The sequence below is a fragment of the Chinchilla lanigera genome, unplaced genomic scaffold (assembly GCF_000276665.1).
Source record: "Chinchilla lanigera isolate Chin_1 unplaced genomic scaffold, ChiLan1.0 scaffold00021, whole genome shotgun sequence".
Classification (NCBI taxonomy): domain Eukaryota; kingdom Metazoa; phylum Chordata; class Mammalia; order Rodentia; family Chinchillidae; genus Chinchilla; species Chinchilla lanigera.
The window spans coordinates 26,873,542-26,892,937 of NW_004955422.1; the positions used below are offsets into that span (position 1 = coordinate 26,873,542).

At 37.2% G+C, this 19,396-nt stretch overlaps 1 protein-coding gene across 1 annotated transcript in view; it reads right to left on the bottom strand.

Moving 5' to 3' along the window:
• Window positions 1-19,396, bottom strand: part of Itch (itchy E3 ubiquitin protein ligase) — a gene marked incomplete at its 5' end in the record, with an annotated part of 107,689 nt that overhangs the window by 62,713 nt on the left and 25,580 nt on the right. Inside the window, 1 exon segment of the mRNA XM_013514114.1 lies at window positions 13,487-13,577. Within this exon segment, the coding sequence (XP_013369568.1) occupies window positions 13,487-13,556 (70 nt within the window).

The window sequence follows — 19,396 nt, forward strand, 5'->3', positions numbered from 1 at the left end:
CACTGAGTTATCTCTTTACTCTGACGGTTTTTTTTAACTCTGCAAAAGCTTTTTAATTTGATGCCATCCCACGTGTTGATTCTTTGTAATATTTCCTGTGTGAAGCCGGATGTGGTGATACATGCTTATAAGCCTAGCACTAGGGAAGAGGGAAGCAAGAGGATAGCTTTGAGTATGAGGCCAGCCTCAGCTACTTAGTTGAGTTCAAGGCCAGCCTAAACTACATAGCAAGGCCCTGTTTAAAAAAAAAAATGCTCCTCTGCAATTGGGGTTATGCTCATAAAGTCTTTTCCTACACCTACGTACTGTTTCCGTTTTAACATTTACATCTCTGATCCATTTCAATTTTAGTTTAGTGTGGGGTGAGGGATACAAGTCTAAATTAAATCTTCACATGTGCAAAGCCAATCTTCCCAGCACCATTTATTAAAGAGGCTATCTTCCTTGCAATTTAGGTATTTGGCCCCTTTTTCAAAGATAAGGCAAAGGAGAGTGTTTAGTCTTTCTTTCTTTTTTTCCGTGTTCTATTCTGTCCAACTGAACCTCAGGTCTGTATTTTTCCCAGTACAGGGTGGTTTTTATCACTGTGCCTTTATACTATAACGCCAAATCAGGGATTGACATTTCTGCTGCCTTGCCTTGTTACCCAGAATACTGTAAGTCTCTTCTGGTTCCATACCAATTTTAGCATTGCTTTCTCAAATGCTGAGAGGTTTCTTACTGTATTACTATTTTGATTGGGATTGAATTAAGCCTGTACAACAGTTTTGGAAGTATGGTCATTTTCATTCTATTGGTTATGCCTATCCATGAAGAATATCTTTCTATTTTCTGATATCCTCTTCCATGTCCTTTTTCAGAGTACTATAGTTTTCACTGCAGAGGGCTTTCACTTTCGTGGTTAGGTTAATGACTAAGTATTTTGCTTTTCTTAATGCTATTGTGAAAAGGAAAATTCCCCAATTTCTCAGTGAGTTTTTTGTTCATGTACTGAAATGCTATCAATTTTAAAGTGCTGACTTTGTAATCTGCTCCAGTGCCAAATTTGGTTATTAATTCTAGGAGTCTTTTGGTGGAATTTTTGGGGTCTTTTATGTAGAGTATCATGGTATCAGCAAATAATAATTTATGTTCATCCTTTCCTGTCCAGATTCCATTTATTGCTTTCTCTTGTCTAACTGCTCTGGTTAATGTTTCATGAACTATATGGAACATTAGCAGTTATAGTGGGCATTCCTGTCTTGTGATTTTAGAGTAAAAGCTTTCAGTTTTTGACCATTTAGTTGGCTTCTGGTTTGTCATAGGTGGCTTTTATCAGATTGATATAAAAAATCTCCAGTTGTGTGTGGTGGCATACACCTGTAATCCCAGCACTCTGGGAGGCTAGGACAGGAGGACTGTCATGAGTTCAAGGTCACCCCGGCTCCGCAGTAGATTCAAGGCCAGCCTGAACTGCATAGTGAGACTCTGCCCTTTTAAAAAAAAAAGAAAAAGGGCCAGGTGTGGTGGTGCACTCCTGTAATCCCAGCACTCGGGAGGCTGAGGCAGGAGGAACAAAGTGAGCTCAAGGCCAGCCTGAACTACAAAGTGAGACCCTGTCTCAAAAAGACCAAAAAACAAAAAAAAAACCAAAAAACAAAAAAACCCAAAAACCTAATTTTCTGTAGGGTTTTTGATCATAAATGGGTATTGCACTTTGTCAAATGATTTTTCTGCATCTTTTGAGATGAATGTGTGGTTTTTGTCCTTGATTCTGTTTACGTGGTGTATTACACTTATTGATTTGCATATACTGCACCATCTCTGTATTCCTGGGAAGACTCCTTCTTCATCACGGTATATAATCTTTTTGGATGATTTGCTGTGTTCTGTTTGCCATGACCTACTGAGGATTTCTGCATGTGTTTATTAAAGAGACTGGGGTGTAGCTCTCTTTCTGGTTGGATCTTTCTCTGATTTTCATATCAGGGTTTTGGGAACATTGCTTCCTTTTAATTTCATCAGAGTTTGAGTAGTAGCATCAGATTTTCTCTAAAGTTCTTCTAGAATTTAGTGGTAAGTCAGGGGTGTGGCTTTTCTTTGTTAGTAGTTTTTAAAATTACTTCTTCAAAAAAAATTACTTCTTCAATTTCATTGATTTAGAATTTTTGTATCAAGCTAGGAGTATAGTTCGGTGTAGTGCCTGCCTGGCTGGCACAAGGTCCTGAATTTGATTCTTGGTATTCAAGGTCCTGAATTTTTTGCTGGTACCCACCAAAAAAACAAAACAAAACAAAAACAGAATTGCTCTATCTTCTTCTTCTTTTTTTTGTTTTTTTGTTTTTTTTCTGGTACCAGGAATCAAACTCACGACCTTGCACATGCCAGGCAGGCGCTGTGCCGCTGAGCTAAATCCCCAGCCCCTGCTGTATCTTCTTGATTCAACTTTGGTACTTCATATTTATCTAAGATTCTGTCCATTTCCTCTGTGTTTTTCACCTTATTGGAGTACAGTTCTCAAAGAAGGTATTGATGCTCTTCTGGATTTTTTGCAGGGTCTGGTGTGATTTTGCCCTTTTCATTCCTAATCATATGGATTTGGATCTTTTATTTCCTTTTTTTGATAAGGTCGGCTAAGGGTTTGTCCATTTTACCTACTCTTTCCCAGCACTCAGGAGGCTGAGGCAGGAGGATCGTTGTGAGTTTGAGGCCAGCCTGGGCTACAAAGTGAGCTCAAGGCCAGCCTGAACTGCATAGTGAGACCCTGTCTCTAAAACAAAACCAAAAGCAACCAAGTCTTCAGTTCATTGATTTTTTTTTTCCCTCCATTAATTTCTGCTCTGATCTTTATAATTTCTCCTTCATATGTCCTTTGGCTTTATTTTGCTCCTCTTTTCCTAGAAGCTTGAAGTTCAACATTAGGTTATTTGAGCTCACTTTGTCTTCCTGATGTGGAAATTCAATACTATAAATTTCCCTTGTAGGATTCCTTTCAATGAATCCTGTAAGTTCCAGTATGTTGTACTTACATTATCGTTTAGTTATAGAAACTGTTTAATTTCTTCTTTAATCTGTGACCCATTTTTGTTCAAGAGGGTGTTATGGGCCAGAGATTTAGCTCAGCAGCACAAGTGTCTGCATGGCAAGCTCAAAGTCCTGAGTTCGATACCTGGTACCAAAAAAGGAGAGGGTGTTATTTAATTTCCATGTGTTTCTGTAGTATTTGTGATTTTTTTTGCCACTGATTTCCAATTTCATTGCAATATGATCTGATAATACACACTGGAAATTTTCAATTCCTTTACACTTATATAAGCATGCTCTACGAGCTAGTATCTGGTCTATCTGAGAGAAAGTCCCATGTGCTGCTGAGAAGAATGTGTATTCTACTGTTGGGAAGAACACTGCAGATAACAAGTCCATTTGTTCAAAAGTTTGGTTCAGCTCTGGTATTTCTTTGAATTTTTGTCTAGTTGATCTATTTCTGACAATGGTGTATTGAGGTTCCTCCATTACAAGTGTATTAGTGCTCATGTGATTTTCCATATCCATTACTGTTCGTTTCATTCAGTTGGGTATGCTGATATTTTGTGTATATTTATGGTTGTTATCTCTTCTTCTTGGATTCTTACCTTTGACGGGGGAAATTACAATTTTGAAAGCCTGCCCAGCATGCCTGTCAAGACCAAGTGGACATGTCCAGCAGGCCCAATAACAGAACACACCTTCCTTTGTGTAAACCCATCTTTACTGGCTTTGTATAACTGATGGTCTTGCAATGTAATTTAAAATGTAATAGGACAATTCTTCCTTCGTATAACCCATGCTTTGTGTAACTGATGGCCTTACAGTGTACCTTTGTACTTCTCCCTTGCTTTGCTCTACCTATAAAAGACCCAAGATTCCTCTGGGTGGGGCTAACTCTTTGCGAGAGATCCTGGTCAAGCCTACCGGTGTAATAAACTGCCTCCTAAACTTTTTTGGTCCCACTTCTTCCCATGTTTGATCTATTTTCTGTAATACCTTCACAAGGATTTAGTAATCTTCTTTGTCTCTTCTGATTAGTCTTGCCTTGAAATCTACTTTGTCTGCAAACAGAATAGCTACCCATTTTTTTTCTGGGTTCCTGTAACACAGAGTATTGTTTTCCATCTTTTTAGTCTATGAATTTCACTTTGAGTTAAATGTGTTTCTTTTATACAGTATATTGTTGAATCTTATTTCATGATCCACTGTGCCAATGTTTGTTTTATTGGTGAGTTAATACCATTTGCACTGATGGTTATAACTGATATTGACTTATGCTTTTCATAGTATTTTCCTGCTGTTGGCTCCCTTTCTTTCCCCCTGTTTTAACTGATTGCCTTGGCTGGTAATTCACTCTATTGGGGTTCATGAAATTGTCCTCTTGACTCTGTCTAGAATATCCTTCAGAATTTTTTGATGTGCTGGTATAGTGGTCATTAATTTCTTTAGGTGTTCCTTCTTGTACAAGTACCTTATGTCTCCATCAACTTCTGAAGATAATTTTGCAGGGTACATCAATCTGAATTGGAGGTGGTTTTCTTTTAGGGCTTGAAATACTTCATTCTAAGCTCTCCTTGATTTAAGGATTTGAGTTGAGAAGTATGCTGTGATTCTGGTGGGTTATCCTTCATAAGTGATTTATTTATTTTCTCTAACAGATGTTAATGTCCTATTCTTGTGTTGAATTTCTAGAATCTTGACTATTGTGTGCCTTGTTATAGATTTTTTTTCAGATCATGGCTATTTGGATTTCTATATGCCTCGTTTACCTGTATGCTGAATTCTTTTTCCAAGGCTGGAAAGTTTTCTATCACTTCTAACAAGTTTTTCATGCCCCTTGTGCTGTCTTCTGCTTCTTCACTGGTTCCGATCTTTTTTTTTTTTTTTTTTTTCCATCTTTTTCAAGACAGGGTTTTGCTATGCAATTCAGGCTTTGGCTGAACTCACTTTGTAGCCCAGGCTGGCCTCAAACTCACAGTAATCCTCCTGCTTCAGCCTCGTGATTATCTAATTAATGTTATATTAGTCTTCCTTGCATCATATAGCAGCTGTTGCATTGATTTCTTTTGTGGTCCCTTGCTTTTTTTAAAGAGTTCTTTCATTTAATGGTCACTAACCACAATCTTGTCTTCTAGATCTCATATTGTAATTTCACATTGGTTGACTGTGCTGTGCATACATTCAGTAGAAATTTTAATCTGGACTTCTATTTGAGTCTGTTTTTTGGAATCTAGTTCTTTTCTATGTTGGGCATTCATGTTTTTCATCACTTTCCTAAGATCCTCTATATTTTTTTATTTGCTACTACTCTAGATTCACTAATCATTTCCTGGATTAAATTTCCTGTCTCTTTAATTATTTGTTTTGTTTTTGTCAAGAGACTTACTGATCTGTTTTGTTTCTTGGTCTGTTACCATTTCATAAAATTCAGCTAGGTGGCTTTTGATTTCTTCTATCTCAGCGAACCCTTGATTTACCTTGGGTGACTTGGGGATTGTAAGTTTCACCTTATTTCCATGTTTTCAGAGTGTGTATGTGTGTGTGTGTGTGTCTATGTGTCTATGTGTTTTCTGTATTGAGGCTTCTAACTTGCTTTTGGTAGACAGCTTTATTATTAATATGGTAACTTCTTTTAAGAAATAACTATTTTTCAGAAATGTCTTATAGGTGTAGCTGGCATTCAGCTTGAGTCTGTCTCCAGATCTTTCCTCTTCAATTCATTAGGGATAAAACGTTGCTGCCTATTTGGCCTGGCACACATTTCTTTGATATTGGATTATATTATTGTTTATGACCCCTGGACACTCTATGTATTGGCATACAAAGAAGATCTAATTGATCACACCAACTACGTCACCTTGGCTGAAGTGGTACAAACAATAACAGTAACATCAAGCAGATTGGAAAAGTACAAACTGTGATAACTATTAATTTGCCACTTTTAACTATAGGCAAAGATTTACAGTTATACAACAAAATCTAAGAAAAATAAAAAATTATATACAGTACATACCCACTCAATAGAGCAATTTTTCCCTAAGGGGCAAAAATTTAAAAGGGCTAAAGGAAAAATAGAGAAATAAAAGAAAGAGATTAGAAACAAGGCTGAAGGACAAAAGAAAATTATCCAAACCCTGTATATTCTAGATATTAATCTAGATGCTCAAGTGGCTAGCAAAGATTTTTTTTTCACTCATATTCCATAGATTATCTCTTCACTGTTGGTTATTTCCTTTGCAGTGAGGAAACCTTAGTTTATATTTGCTGATTCTTGATATTAAGTCCTATGCCCCTGGGGCCCTGTTCAGGAAATCTCTCTGCTTACACCTATGGATCCAAGTGTTTCCCACAGGTATTTTTCTAGCAGTTTTAAAGTTTCCAGTCTTATATTTTGATCTTTGGTTCATTTTGATTTGATTTTTGCAATGAGAGAGATTCCATTCATTCCATCTGGATATCAGTTTTTCCCATACCTTCTGTCCAAGAGGCCATCTTTATGTCAATCTTATGTCAGTCTTCTTTGGCCCCTTTGTCAAAAATCAGATTGCTGTAGGCACATGAGTTTGTCCATGTCTATGCCAGTATTGTTACTTTGGCTTTGTAGTATAGTTTGAAATCAGGTATTGCTCTGTTTGCTCAGGATGCTTTGGCTATTCTCAGTCTTTTTTACTTCCATATGAAAGGATCTGGTGGGGGGCAGGGGCTTTACTGGGGAGTGATCTCCAGGTCTTCATACTGAGCTACGTCCATGGGGTGTTTTGTCTTGTTTTTAATTTTGAGATAAGGTATTAGTAAGTTTCTAGGTTACCCAGCCTGGGCTTCAAGTTATGATCTTCCTGCTGCACCGTTCCAGAATGCTTGGATTACAGAACACACCACCATTCTCAGTTAAATTTTAGGACTGTTTTTTCTAGTTCTCTGAGAAATGTTGTTGGTATTTTACTAGTGATCACACTGACTCTGTAGATCACTTTTGGTAATATGGCTGTAACAGTATCAGTTTTGCTGATCTCTGAACAATAGTCTTTCCACTTTCTAACATCTTCAATTCCTTCTTCAGAGTGCTATAATTTTCATTATAGAGATCTTTCACTACATTGGTCAGGTTAATTCCTAGATTCATTTTGTTTTTGAAGTTTTGGTAAATAGAACTGTTTTCCTAATTTATTTCTCAGATTTGTCATTGGTGAATTGAAAAGCAACTGAATTTCCTGTGTTGATTTTCTAGCCTGTCATTTTGCTAAATTTGTTCATCACATCTAAGTCTTCTGCTGGAGGTTTTCAAGGTCTGTGTAAAAGATCACAGTACCTGTAAATAGGGATAATTTAACTTCCTTTGTTATGTACAGTATATTCCTTTTATTTCTTTCTCTAGCCTACCTGCTGTGGCTAGAATTTCAAGTACTATATTGAAAGGGAGTGGTAAGAATGAACGCACCTGTCTCATTCCTGATTTTAGAGGAAATGCTTCTAGTACTTCCTCACTGAATATGATACTGGCTGTGGATTTGTCATATATGGCTTTTATCATTATGAGGGAAGCTTCTTGTTTCTGTTTCTGTTTTGTTTTTTTAAGACAGGGTCTCACTCTGTATTTCAGGCTGACCTTAAACTCACTTTGTAGCCCAGGCTATCCTCAAGACTCACAGTGAGCCTCCTGCCTCAGCCTCTCAAGTGCTGGGATTACAGGAGTGCTCTACCATGCCCAGTGAGGAAAGCTTCTCCTATGCCTATTTTCTTCAGGGTTTTTATCATGAGGAATGTTGAATTCTGTCAAGGTTTTATCTACTGAGATGATCAGTTGATTTTTATTCTTCATCCTATTTATGTGGCGTATTTCTTTTTTTGGGGGGAGGGGTATTAAGATAAGGTCTCACCATGTAGTTCAGGCAAGGCTTGAATTCACTATGTAGCTAAGACCGGCCTTGAACTCACAGCCATTCTACTTGCACTGGGATTACAGGACTCTGCGACCATGCCTGGCTACTTTATTACAATTATTGATTTATGCATGTTGAACCATCCTTGTATCCCTGGGATGAAACCAGCTGGGTTACTGTGTACAATCTTTTTCATGTGTTGTTGAATTTTGTCTGTAAGAATCTTGAAGATTTTTGTATCTGTCTTCATAAAGGATACTAGTCTGTAGTTTTTCTTGTTGAATACTTTATCTGGTGTTGGTATCAAGGTAATGCTGACTTTGTAGGATGAATTCACAAGCATTTCCTTTCTATTTTATGGAAAAATTTGAGGTAAGTACTTTTAAGGAACCGTAAATGACAAGGAGCCAGACAAATGAAGATTAGAGATGTAGAGAAGAATGTATCCAAGACAAAGGCAAAGGAGTTTTGGAATATCTGAGGAAAAGTATAAGAAGCACAAGTAAAAGGCGCAAGTAAGAAGCACAAGTAAATGAATGGGATAAGCCTTAAAAGTAATTGAGCCCACACACAAAAAAATTCAAAACATAACAAAAAAGTAAGTGAAGCTGTGTGTGGTGGCACACACCTGTAATGCCAGCACTTGGGAGACTGAGACAAGAATCGTTGCAAGTTTGACACCAGCCTGGGCTACAAAGCGAGCTCAAGGCCAGCCTGAACTGCATTGGGAGACCCTGGCTCAAGAAGACCCTCCCCCTCAAAAAAAGTGAGCTTCTGTAAACCTCATTTCCTTTGATAAGAAATTTGGAATTTACTGTGTTGGAAAGCCACTGGCAGAAGAAAATTACAAACTAAGATTTTTTTTTAGTATTACATAATATAAGCAAGATTTTCCAAGTTGCATATCTTTAGATGTGGACCCCTTAGATTTCACTCTTTAGTCACTTTTGCAATAAAATAGCCTTTTCTAAGCATTGATGGAAGGTATAAGACATTAGAATCTTGCATAGCATCTTACAATTCTCACAGGTGGCAACTCACTGCTCCCCCACAGTCAGAGCCAACCAAGTGGCCTACCACCATAATAATGACTCCTACAAGCAAAGTTCACAGAATGTCAGTACCCATTAAGGTTAAGAAATCTTAGAGCTGGGTGTGGTGGCACAGGCCTGTAATTCCAGCACTCGGGAGACTGTGAGTTCAAGGCCAACCTGAATTGCAGGGACCCTGTCTCAAAAAGGACAAAAAGAAAGAAAGAAAGAAAGAAAGAAATCTTAGGGATAGGCATTGTGGAGCATGCCTATAATCCTAGCACCTGGGAGGCTAAAGCAGGAGGATTAACTCAAGGCCAGCCTGGGCTATACAAACAAGATCTTGAATGAAACAAAATGGGAAAGGGAAAAAGAAAGAGAAGAGGGAAGGTAGAAGGGAAAGAAGGAAGGAATGAAGGGAGGGAGAAAGGAATGGAGGGAAGGAAGGCAGACAGAGAAAAAAGAGAAAGAAAAACAGAGAAGGGAGGGAGCTAGAAAGACAGGAAGAGAAGGAGGGAGGGAGGGAAAAGCAGACAGGAGTGGGGAGAAAAGCGCATATTGAGTTAGATGCTATGTAAGTTTACAGAGCTGCTACACAAGAAGGTCAATACACAGTCTGGGGATGGAACGGGAACACTCCCAGACGGTGGCTCTGAATCTCTGACTTCACATATACTACCCCTGTCCTTTTATGCATGTGTCTTTGTGGCATCCAAGTCAGCTGCAAGGTGATTGTTCTTACAATATATACACATTCCATAAATTAGAGCACCATCATTATTTTGAAATATTTTAAATGTAAGATTTGAAAGTATTATGCAGGGCCGAGAATATAGCTCAATGGCATAAGCACCTGCCTAGCAAGCACAAGGTCCTGAGTTTGATTCCAAATACCAAAAAAGAAAGAAAGAAAGAAAAAAAAAGTATTATGCATCATCAAAGAAACTTGGGTGGTATTGTAAGAAATAAGGCTAGAGAAATAGGTATAAGGCCAACTGAAGAATTTTAAATAAAGAGGGTATTATTCAACAAATTTACTGGATGCCTACAACAGATATCAAATGCTATTTTGGCTATACAGATACAGTGATTATCAGATTAACACTTAAATATTCCTACAAATCGTTGTTACGGGAAGAATAAATTCGAAAGGAAACAAGAGTAAAGGATAAATGGCTCTTGAAATTATTCAATCGAAATGACAGGGGTTTGGACTAGGGTGAAAGGATGGAAAGAAGTAAATGTTTTCTAAGGGTAGCCAACATAGCTAATGCTTCTGGCATAAATAAATAGTTGAAAAATGCTATCATTTAATAAGATGAGCCGGACGTGGTGGTGCACACCTGTAATCCCAGCACTTGGGAGGCTGAGGCAGGGGGATCGTTGCAAGTTTGAGGCCAGCCTGGGCTACAAAGTGAGCTCAAGGTCAGCCTAAACTGCACAATGAGACCCTGTCTCAAAAAGACAAAAAAGATGAAAGATCCAGTAAAGAACAAGTTTGAGAAGGGCATGGACGCCAAAAATTAAAATGCATGTATAAAACCTAAAGATGCTGATGAGACATTTAAATGGAAAAAGTAGGCAGTCTTTTCTAGAACAAAAAATATTTCCAGAGACCAGGTTATCTCTGATTAAAATATACTACACATATAAAACTCTAATACTTGTGAGATTTAAAAAAAAATCTTTCCTGCATTAAAATAAATAAAATTCTAGTACTTAGAGACAAAATTAATTGTAGGATTGCCACAAAAAAACAGAAGATCTCTAATTTTAATACATTTGTGAAAATAGAGAACCCAAACAATTAAGCATACATCTACTGTATTTCAAGGACTCTCATCAACCTATGAAAATGATTAAATCTAGAACAAGAGCCATGTGGGCCTAAAAGGAAAGAAATGATCTGCCCATGGTACCTTTTTAGAATTCAAACTATATTTGTTTTATTTTGAGACAGTATCTTGTTTTGTAGTACAGACTGACTTTGAACTCACTATGTAACTGAGACCTCAATTTCAATTTCACAGTGATCCTCCTGCCTTAGCCTCCTGAGTGCAGCGATTGGATTATAGGCATGTGCCACTATGCCTTGCCAGACTTTTTCAAACAAATTTTTTAAATCAACACATAATTAAATATATAAGATACAATGTGATATCAATGCATGTATACACAGTGCATATGATCAGATCTCCCTCTCATCTTCCTTAGCAATGAATTTCTTTTAAACCCTGGCGCCTGAAGGAGATAACCTATTCCTAGTCACTCTTGTAGTTCTCTCTACTGCAGCAGTGGCTTTTAGGGGGCTTAGGAGTTTTGTATATTTTAAGACTCTTGTACATGCTCCCCAAAGGATTTTTTTCCATCTTACTCCATCTCAATAATACCAAATGTTCAAGTACCTTGTCTCAAAAAGACTAAATAAATATAAATTTGAAAAGCATGTGTATCATTTATGTAATCTGGAAAGTAAAAAGCTTTAAAAGACAGCTCCAATCAAAAATTTCAACATGAAGCTCTCTGCTCTGCTCCCCAAATCCATAAGATGCCTCACCCAACTTAAATCAGCCTAGCATGTGGAAGAAGGGGACAATTAGAATCTGACTTTAGCAAGGAAATATTAATGTCTTTCACTGAGGATCACATGCTGATGAAAAAAGTGATTAGCATTAGTGAAGAAATTCTAAAAGAAAATTCTAGGATGCTGTTACTTTAAGACAGTATTACTTCTGTATAACTCAATAACCTTTAGGTTTTGAAAAGGATAACGATTACTACAAACTGCAACATAATTTATTCACACTCCAAGAGAAGATATAAATTCAGTATCGTAAAAACTAAAATAACAAGTAGAGAGTGAAAATTTTTCTGCAATCAATAATGCTGATACATTAAAGGGAAAAGAGTCTAGAGCTTTATTGTGTGATAGAGATACAGGTACATGCATGTTTGAAGAAAATCTAGTGACTCTACCTGGCAATATTATAACATATAAACAGCTCCAAAGAGATCATACAGACAAAAACTGTGAAAGGTCTTAGTTGAGGCTAAAAAGTTCTATACCATAGTCAAAAGTAGCACTGAAGGTTTTTGAGCAAGAATGCAACATATGATATGGCATATTAATAATATTAATCTGAAAGTGGTATACAGTATGGTTAGAAGGATAAACAAAGACAGACATATTAATAATAGAAAGGATTCACACATTTATTTCTCCAAAAAGGATATACAAATAGACAGGAAGTACATGAAAATGTTCAACACCACCAGCCACATTTCTGGTGTTCAGCATCAGAAAAATGCAAGTCAAAACCACAGTAAGCTACTATACTTCATACCCATATTAACATGGCCATAAGCAAAAACATAGGTAGAAGGCACTGGCAAGGAGGCAGGGAAATTGGAATACTCATATAATGATGGGGGAGACACAAAATAGTATGTCTGCTTTGAAAAATAATTTGGAATTCCTCAAAATGCTTGATATGGGGCTGGGGATTTAGCTCAGTGGCACAGCACCTGCCTGACAAGTGCAAGGTCATGAGTTTGATTCCCGGTACCAAAAGAAAAAAAAAAATGCTCAATAAGAATACAGTATGACTCAGCAGCAATTCCATCCCTAGACGGAATATCGAAAAAAAGTGAAAACATATTCTCACAAAAATATGCACAAATGCTCACAGCATTATTTATCACAGCCTTGCTCACAATATCCATAAAGTAAAAGCAATATAAATATCCACCAACTAATAAATAAACATGGTATATTCATACAATGAAGTATTATTTGACAATAAAAAGGGATGAAGTATTGATATGTGCTAAAGCATGTATCAACCTTAAAAACATTATGCTAAGTGAAAGAAGACACAAAAGGTCACAAATTATATGATTCCATTTATATGAAAGATTCAGAATAGGTAAATCTATAAACAGAAAGTAAGTCATTGTCTAGACCTGTGGGTTGCTGGGACAAGTGGGGAGTGATTGCTAATTCGTATGAGGTTTCTTTCTGGAATGATGAAAAGTATCCCAAAATTAACTGTTGTGATGGCTGCACAACTGTTTATATACTAACAAACACTGACTCTAAATGGATAAATGTATAGATGAGAATCAGACCTCAATAAGAGTATTAATACAGAAAAACAGCAATTGACCAATGCTCACATTTAATGACTTTTGTTTTTTGTTTTTTTTTTTGGTCTTTTTGAGACAAGGTCTCACTATGCAGTCCGGGCTGGCCCTGAACTCACTTTGTAGCCCAGGCTGGTCTCGAACTTGCAACAATCCTCCTGCTTCAGCCTCCAAATTTCTGAGATTACAGGCATGCACGACCATGCCCACCGTGTTTACTGAATTTTTAAAAACCTGCAAAAATATTCAAGAATACTCTGAAAAAAAATGTTATTTTTATATCACAAACATTTTGCTCATTTATTCATTCAGCAAACATTAATTCAGGATCAGATGCAACAACCACTAAAGCTTTCGCCGTTTTTTAAGATTATTTTTAATCTTAGGCATAGGAAGAGTAAAATAGTGGATCTTTTTAAACCTTACCAGTGATTTGAAGTTGTGATTTCATGGTCAGGCTACCCATTGAACCAAGCTGTGATTCACTGTCAGACATACCACCAATAGGACAGCAAACCTAAACATGGTAAAGGAGATACTGTAAATATCAAAAATTCCCATTTAAAACATGTGCAGTTTTTATCTGGCCATTTTCTACTGAAGGCCCCAAAACCAATGCCCTTCACACTGTTAATCATTTTCAATTCTAATTTGTCCTACCTAACCTATCAGCTAACTCTTAACAGTTGACCACTCCCTCCTGTGTGGTTTACTTTCTTTCCTGGAGCTACCAAGACATCCTCTAGGTTTATGTCCTACATCACTGACTGCTCCTTCCTTTTAAGTCTTCTTTGAAGATTCCTTTTCTTCCTTCTACTCTTAATGTCAGCACATCCTAGGGCTCGGCTCTTCACTGTGTCTTCTTTTATCTACCTATACTCATTCCCTTGAAAACATTACTGAGAGCTGGGGATGTAGCTCAGTGGCATAAGTGCTTGCCTGGCAAGCCTGAGGTCGTGAGTTCGATTCCGGGTACCAAAAAAACAAAAACAAACACATCACTGGAGCTTAATGGTTTTTAAATAGCTTCTACATAACAATATTCCCAATTTATTTTTATTTTTATTTTTTTGGTCTTTTTGAGACAAGGTCTTGCTCTGCAGTTCAGGCCGGCCTTGAACTTACTTTGTAGCCCAGGCTGGCCTCGAACTCACAGTGATCCTCCTGCCTCAGCCTCTGAGTGCTGCAATTACAGGTGTGAGCCACTATGCCCGGCCCAATTAACTTTGTATCTTTAGCCTAGACCTCACTCCTAAAATCAAAACAACTCCACTTGAGTATATAAAAGATACTCCATATCTAAAACTAAACATCTCATCTTCCCTACAAACTTCGATTTGCAGGCAATCACATGTAGTAGATGTCAACTCCATCCTTCCAGAAGCTCCAATTAAAAAAAAAAAAAAAAAACCAAACCCTTGGAGTCATTCTTTGACTCCTTTCTTTTACATTTTTACTTTAAATCTGTCAGCAAATTGTGCCTCTATTTGCAAAAATACATGTAGAATCCAACAACTTCTTACCATTCCACCAGCAATCCGTTCATTGCCGCCTCTAACGGCTGTATTTTTTTCACTTTTTTAATTATACATATTTGAAGGTTACATTTATTATGGGGAGTTTGTACATGTACATAACATATCTTAATTCTTTTCTGGTCTACTTCCCTGCCCATCCCTCCTTGTTCCCTCCAATTCTTGTCCACCTTTACATTTGCAAAAGCTCTGTTTTCATTTTTTTCTTCAATGCTCTTTATCCTTTCTCCATTTCTTCCCTTCTCCCTCTCTCATCTAGTTTCCCTTACCACTTTAAGAATATATCTCTAATTTCCATTACCTTTTGTTTTTGTTTTTTTGGGGTTTTTTTCCGGTACTGGGAATCGAACTCATGACCTATAATCTCAAGCACACTCACAAGAAGACTGAGGCAGAAGGATCTAGAGTTTGAGCCCAGCCTGGGCAACTTACTGAGACCACCTCAAAATTTAAAAATTTTTAAAAGGCCTGGCGGGGTAGCTCAGTGAAAAGGCCCTGGATTTAATCCTCAATACTTAAAAAATATATATATACTTTAAATTATAGGAAACATAATATGGTAAGTAAGTGTGTATGTTTACAGGCTTTGGAGTAGACATATCGAGGTACATAATCCAGCGCCAGGCAGGCGCTGTGCCGATGAGTTAAATCCCCAGCTCCCCCATTAACTTTTATTTTGCTTTAAAATGTTGGGTTTCTCATTTAAGAAAACCCATGATATTTAAACTTGTGTGTCTGACTTATTTCACTTAATACCGTAGTCTTGCGGTGCATCCATTTACCTACAAATGACTCACATTTATCCTTTATGGCAGAGCAAGACTAATGTATATAAATACCACATTTTCTTTATCCATTCATCTATACACAGGCATATAGGCTCTTTCTAAGATTTAGCTATTATAAATTATACTCTTATAAACACAGACATGCATGTATCACTGTAATATGATGTCTTTAACTTGCAGGGGAAGACATTGGGAAGGGGAATAGCCGGGTCAAATAGAATTTCTAGTTTTACTTTTCTCAGAAATCTCCATGCTGATCTCCATAGTGGTTGATGTAGTTTACATTCTCACCAACAATGTAGAAAGGTTCCTTTTCCCCCTGCAGCCTTGCCAACACATTTGTTATTTTACTTCTCAATGATAGCCATTCCTTCTGAAGTAAGATGGCATCTTAGTGTTGTTTTAAATTGCATCTCTCTAATGGCCAGTGAGGCTGAACATTTTTTCATGTATTTAGTGGTCATTTATACTTCTGAGAAATGTCTGTTCATTTCAGCTGCCCATTTTTTGCCTGGGTCTTTTATTCTGGGAGGGTTAAATTTTTCTGAGTTCTTTATATACTGTATTCTAGATGTTAGTCCTGTATGAGAAATAGCTGGCAAAATTTTTTTCTCATTCTGTAGCTGGTCTTTTCACTCAGTTGTTTCCTTTGATATACACAAGGTTTTTAATTTGGTATAATTCCATTTGATTACTGGTATTGTTTCTTGCCACTGGGGTTCTGTGTAGAAAGTCCTTGCTTATATCTATGTCTTCAAGAATTTTACCTATTTTATATTCCAGCAGACTGTGTTTCTGTTTTAACATTTAGACCTTTGATCTATTTTGATTTTAGTGTAGTAAATGGTGAGATATATGGATCTAGAATCAACCTCCTGCATATGGCTATCCAAATTTTCCCAATACCATCTATTAAAGAGGGTATCATTTCTCTAGTGTATGTTTTTGGCCCCTTTGTCAAAGATCAGATAGCTGAATGTGTCTGGGGTTGTTTCTCCTTCTACTATTCTGTTCCACTGGTCCATATTTCTGTTTTTGTGTCAGTAGCATGCTATTTTTATTACTGTAGCTTTGTAATATAGTTTCAAATCTGGGATAGTGATGCTTCCTGCTTTGCTACTGTTATCCAGAATGTTTTTTGCTATTCTGGGTCTCTTGTGTTTCTATATGATTTTTTGGATTGTTTTCTCTAGATCACTAAGGAATACTACTAGTTTTCATTTTTTTCTTTGGTATCAGAAATTGAACACAGGACCTTGCACTTACCAGGCAGGTGCTGCACCACTGAGCTATATCCCCAACCCACTACTAGTATTCTGATTAGAACTGCATTAAATCTGTCCATTGGTTTTGTAAGTACAGTAATCTTGGTTAAAAAAAACCTTGGTTTGTGAGCATATTTCTTTTTTTTAATTTTTAAAAAATTTTTTTGTTTTTCTTCCAGTACCCGGAATCAAACTCACGACCTCGTGCTTACCAGGCACATGCTGTGCCGCTGAGCTAAATCCCCAGCCCCTGTGAGCATATTTCATTCTAGAAATATACCCATAATCCAAAGCACTTGTACATCAAAGTGAATTTTCCCTTAAGAAATGGAACTCAGATGACTCATCCCACAAACCAAAAATATTCATATAATAAATTATTACAATACTGTAATATAGGCTGGGTGTGGCGGCACATGCCTGTAATCCCAGCACTCTGAGGCAGAAGGATCACTGAGTTTGAGACCAGCCTGGGCTACAAAGTGAGCTCAAGGCCAGCCTGAACTGCATAATGAGACACTGTCTCAAAAAGACAAAAAAGAAAAAAAAAAAAAAAAAGCTAAGGTCAGGAAAAACAGATGTACAGACAACAGCAAGCAGAACTTCAGGAAACTGGAAAGCAGATGGACCAATGCTAATTGACAGCACACCCAAGAAAGCTGACTCCTGTGCTGGTATACTGAAAAGCAAAGAACCAAAATGGTTTATATGAACTGTAGTATTCTTAAGTGAGATGTCAGATAATTCTGGAAGTAAAGTTCAGACATATGAACAGAATTGGTTAAAAGCTGCTTAACAAGTACCCTACTTTCTTCACACAAGAAGGTTCTTCTAGAAAAGGTACAAGAGAGCATCTCTGGAATAGAAAACACTATGCACAGCTAAAAGCTGGCAAACTGTCAAAAAATTGGGAAATCAGCCAGCCAAGATGATGTACACCTGTAATCCTAGCACTCAGGAGGCTGAGGCCAGAGGAATGTCTGAGTTCGAGGCCAGCCTGGCTACAGAGTGGGTTCAAGGTCAGCCTGAACTACATAGTGAGACCCTGTCTCATAAAGACAAAAAAAAAAAAAAAAAAAGTCTTGTCATAGACATCTTCTGAACAGTCCACCAGCTAACCCTGTATTATAGTGAAGTCTTCAATCAGCATTTCTGTAATGAAAGCTACTGGGGCATGGCTAATGGTTGGAAAACAATGTCAAAAATAGGGACATTAAGGGAACATATGCAGCTAAATGACAAAATTTCCATATACACATACAGAGCTCCCAATGAGATTTTTAGCCTCCTACTCTCAAGCATATTAGTAGAATGAAAAGCTTTCATCATGACAAGTGATGCCAAAGGAAAACAAAGAAAAACTTGAAAACAAAATAAACAAAAAGCCAGGCATGGTAGCACATACCTGTAATCTCAAGCACACTCACAAGAAGACTGAGGCAGAAGGATCTAGAGTTTGAGCCCAGCCTGGGCAACTTACTGAGACCACCTCAAAATTTAAAAATTTTTAAAAGGCCTGGCGGGGTAGCTCAGTGAAAAGGCCCTGGATTTAATCCTCAATACTTAAAAAATATATATATACTTTAAATTATAGGAAACATAACATGGTAAGTAAGTGTGTATGTTTGCAGGCTTTGGAGTAGACATATCTAGGTACATAATCCAGCACTGCTGCTCTGTGAACTTCAGTAAATTATTAAATTTTTCTGAGCCACGCTGTCTTCATGCACACAATGTACATAATTTAACTGTAGTTTTATTTTAAAGACTTAACTACCTATAAAGTGCTAAAGACAATCTTAAGCCCAGAACTGTTAAACAGTTGTCTCCTATTATTGGTTTGTAAAATTGTCTCCCCTTGGGCCAGGGATATAGCTCAGTGGCACAGGCACCTGCCTGGCAAGTGCAAGGTCCTGAGTTCAATTCCCAGTAAAAAAAAAAAAAAAAAAAATTGTCTCCCCTTACAGATTATCTTCTTGAGGTCAGGAACCACTGATCCTTCTCTACCACTACAGATTAACACGGTGTCTGAAGCACATTAGTAATAAGCCTTTCTTTGGATGAACATGATAGTTCCTGTCTATAATCTCAGTTACTTGGAAGGCTGAGACAGGGGGATCACAGTTGAAGTCAAGTCTTATTATTCAGGAAGCTCCTGCCTAAAAATAATATATAAAAAGGACTCAGAGTGAAGCTCAGGGGCAGAACGCTTTTCTAGCACACATGAGACCTTGTGTTCAATCCCCAGTACCAACAACAAAAAAAAGCTCTCAAATGTTGACCCAACAATAAACATACATGAAAAAATTATACTATTATATCTCTTTTTTCCCTGTATTTCCAATTTGTCTTATTTTTTATTTTTATTTGCACATGTTTGTAATAAATGATTACATTCATTCTGGAGAGATGGTACACATACATAACACATCTTAATTATTCTTACTTACCTTCCTCTCCCTCTTCTCTAGCCCCTCTGCCCTCTCGCTATCCCTTGAACCTTCCCTCTTTTGCAAAAGATCTACCTCCCTATTCCTTTGTATCCACTTTTTATTTTGCTTTTGAAATGATTTATACTTTGGATTTCACATATAAAACTAGTGTGTGTGCCTGATTTATTTCACTTAACATTATGCTCTCGAGGTGCATACATTTTCCTACAAATGACTCAAATTTATTCTTCTTATGGAACAGTACTCCATTTGTATATCACATTTTCTTTATCCATTATCTGTTGATGCGCATACA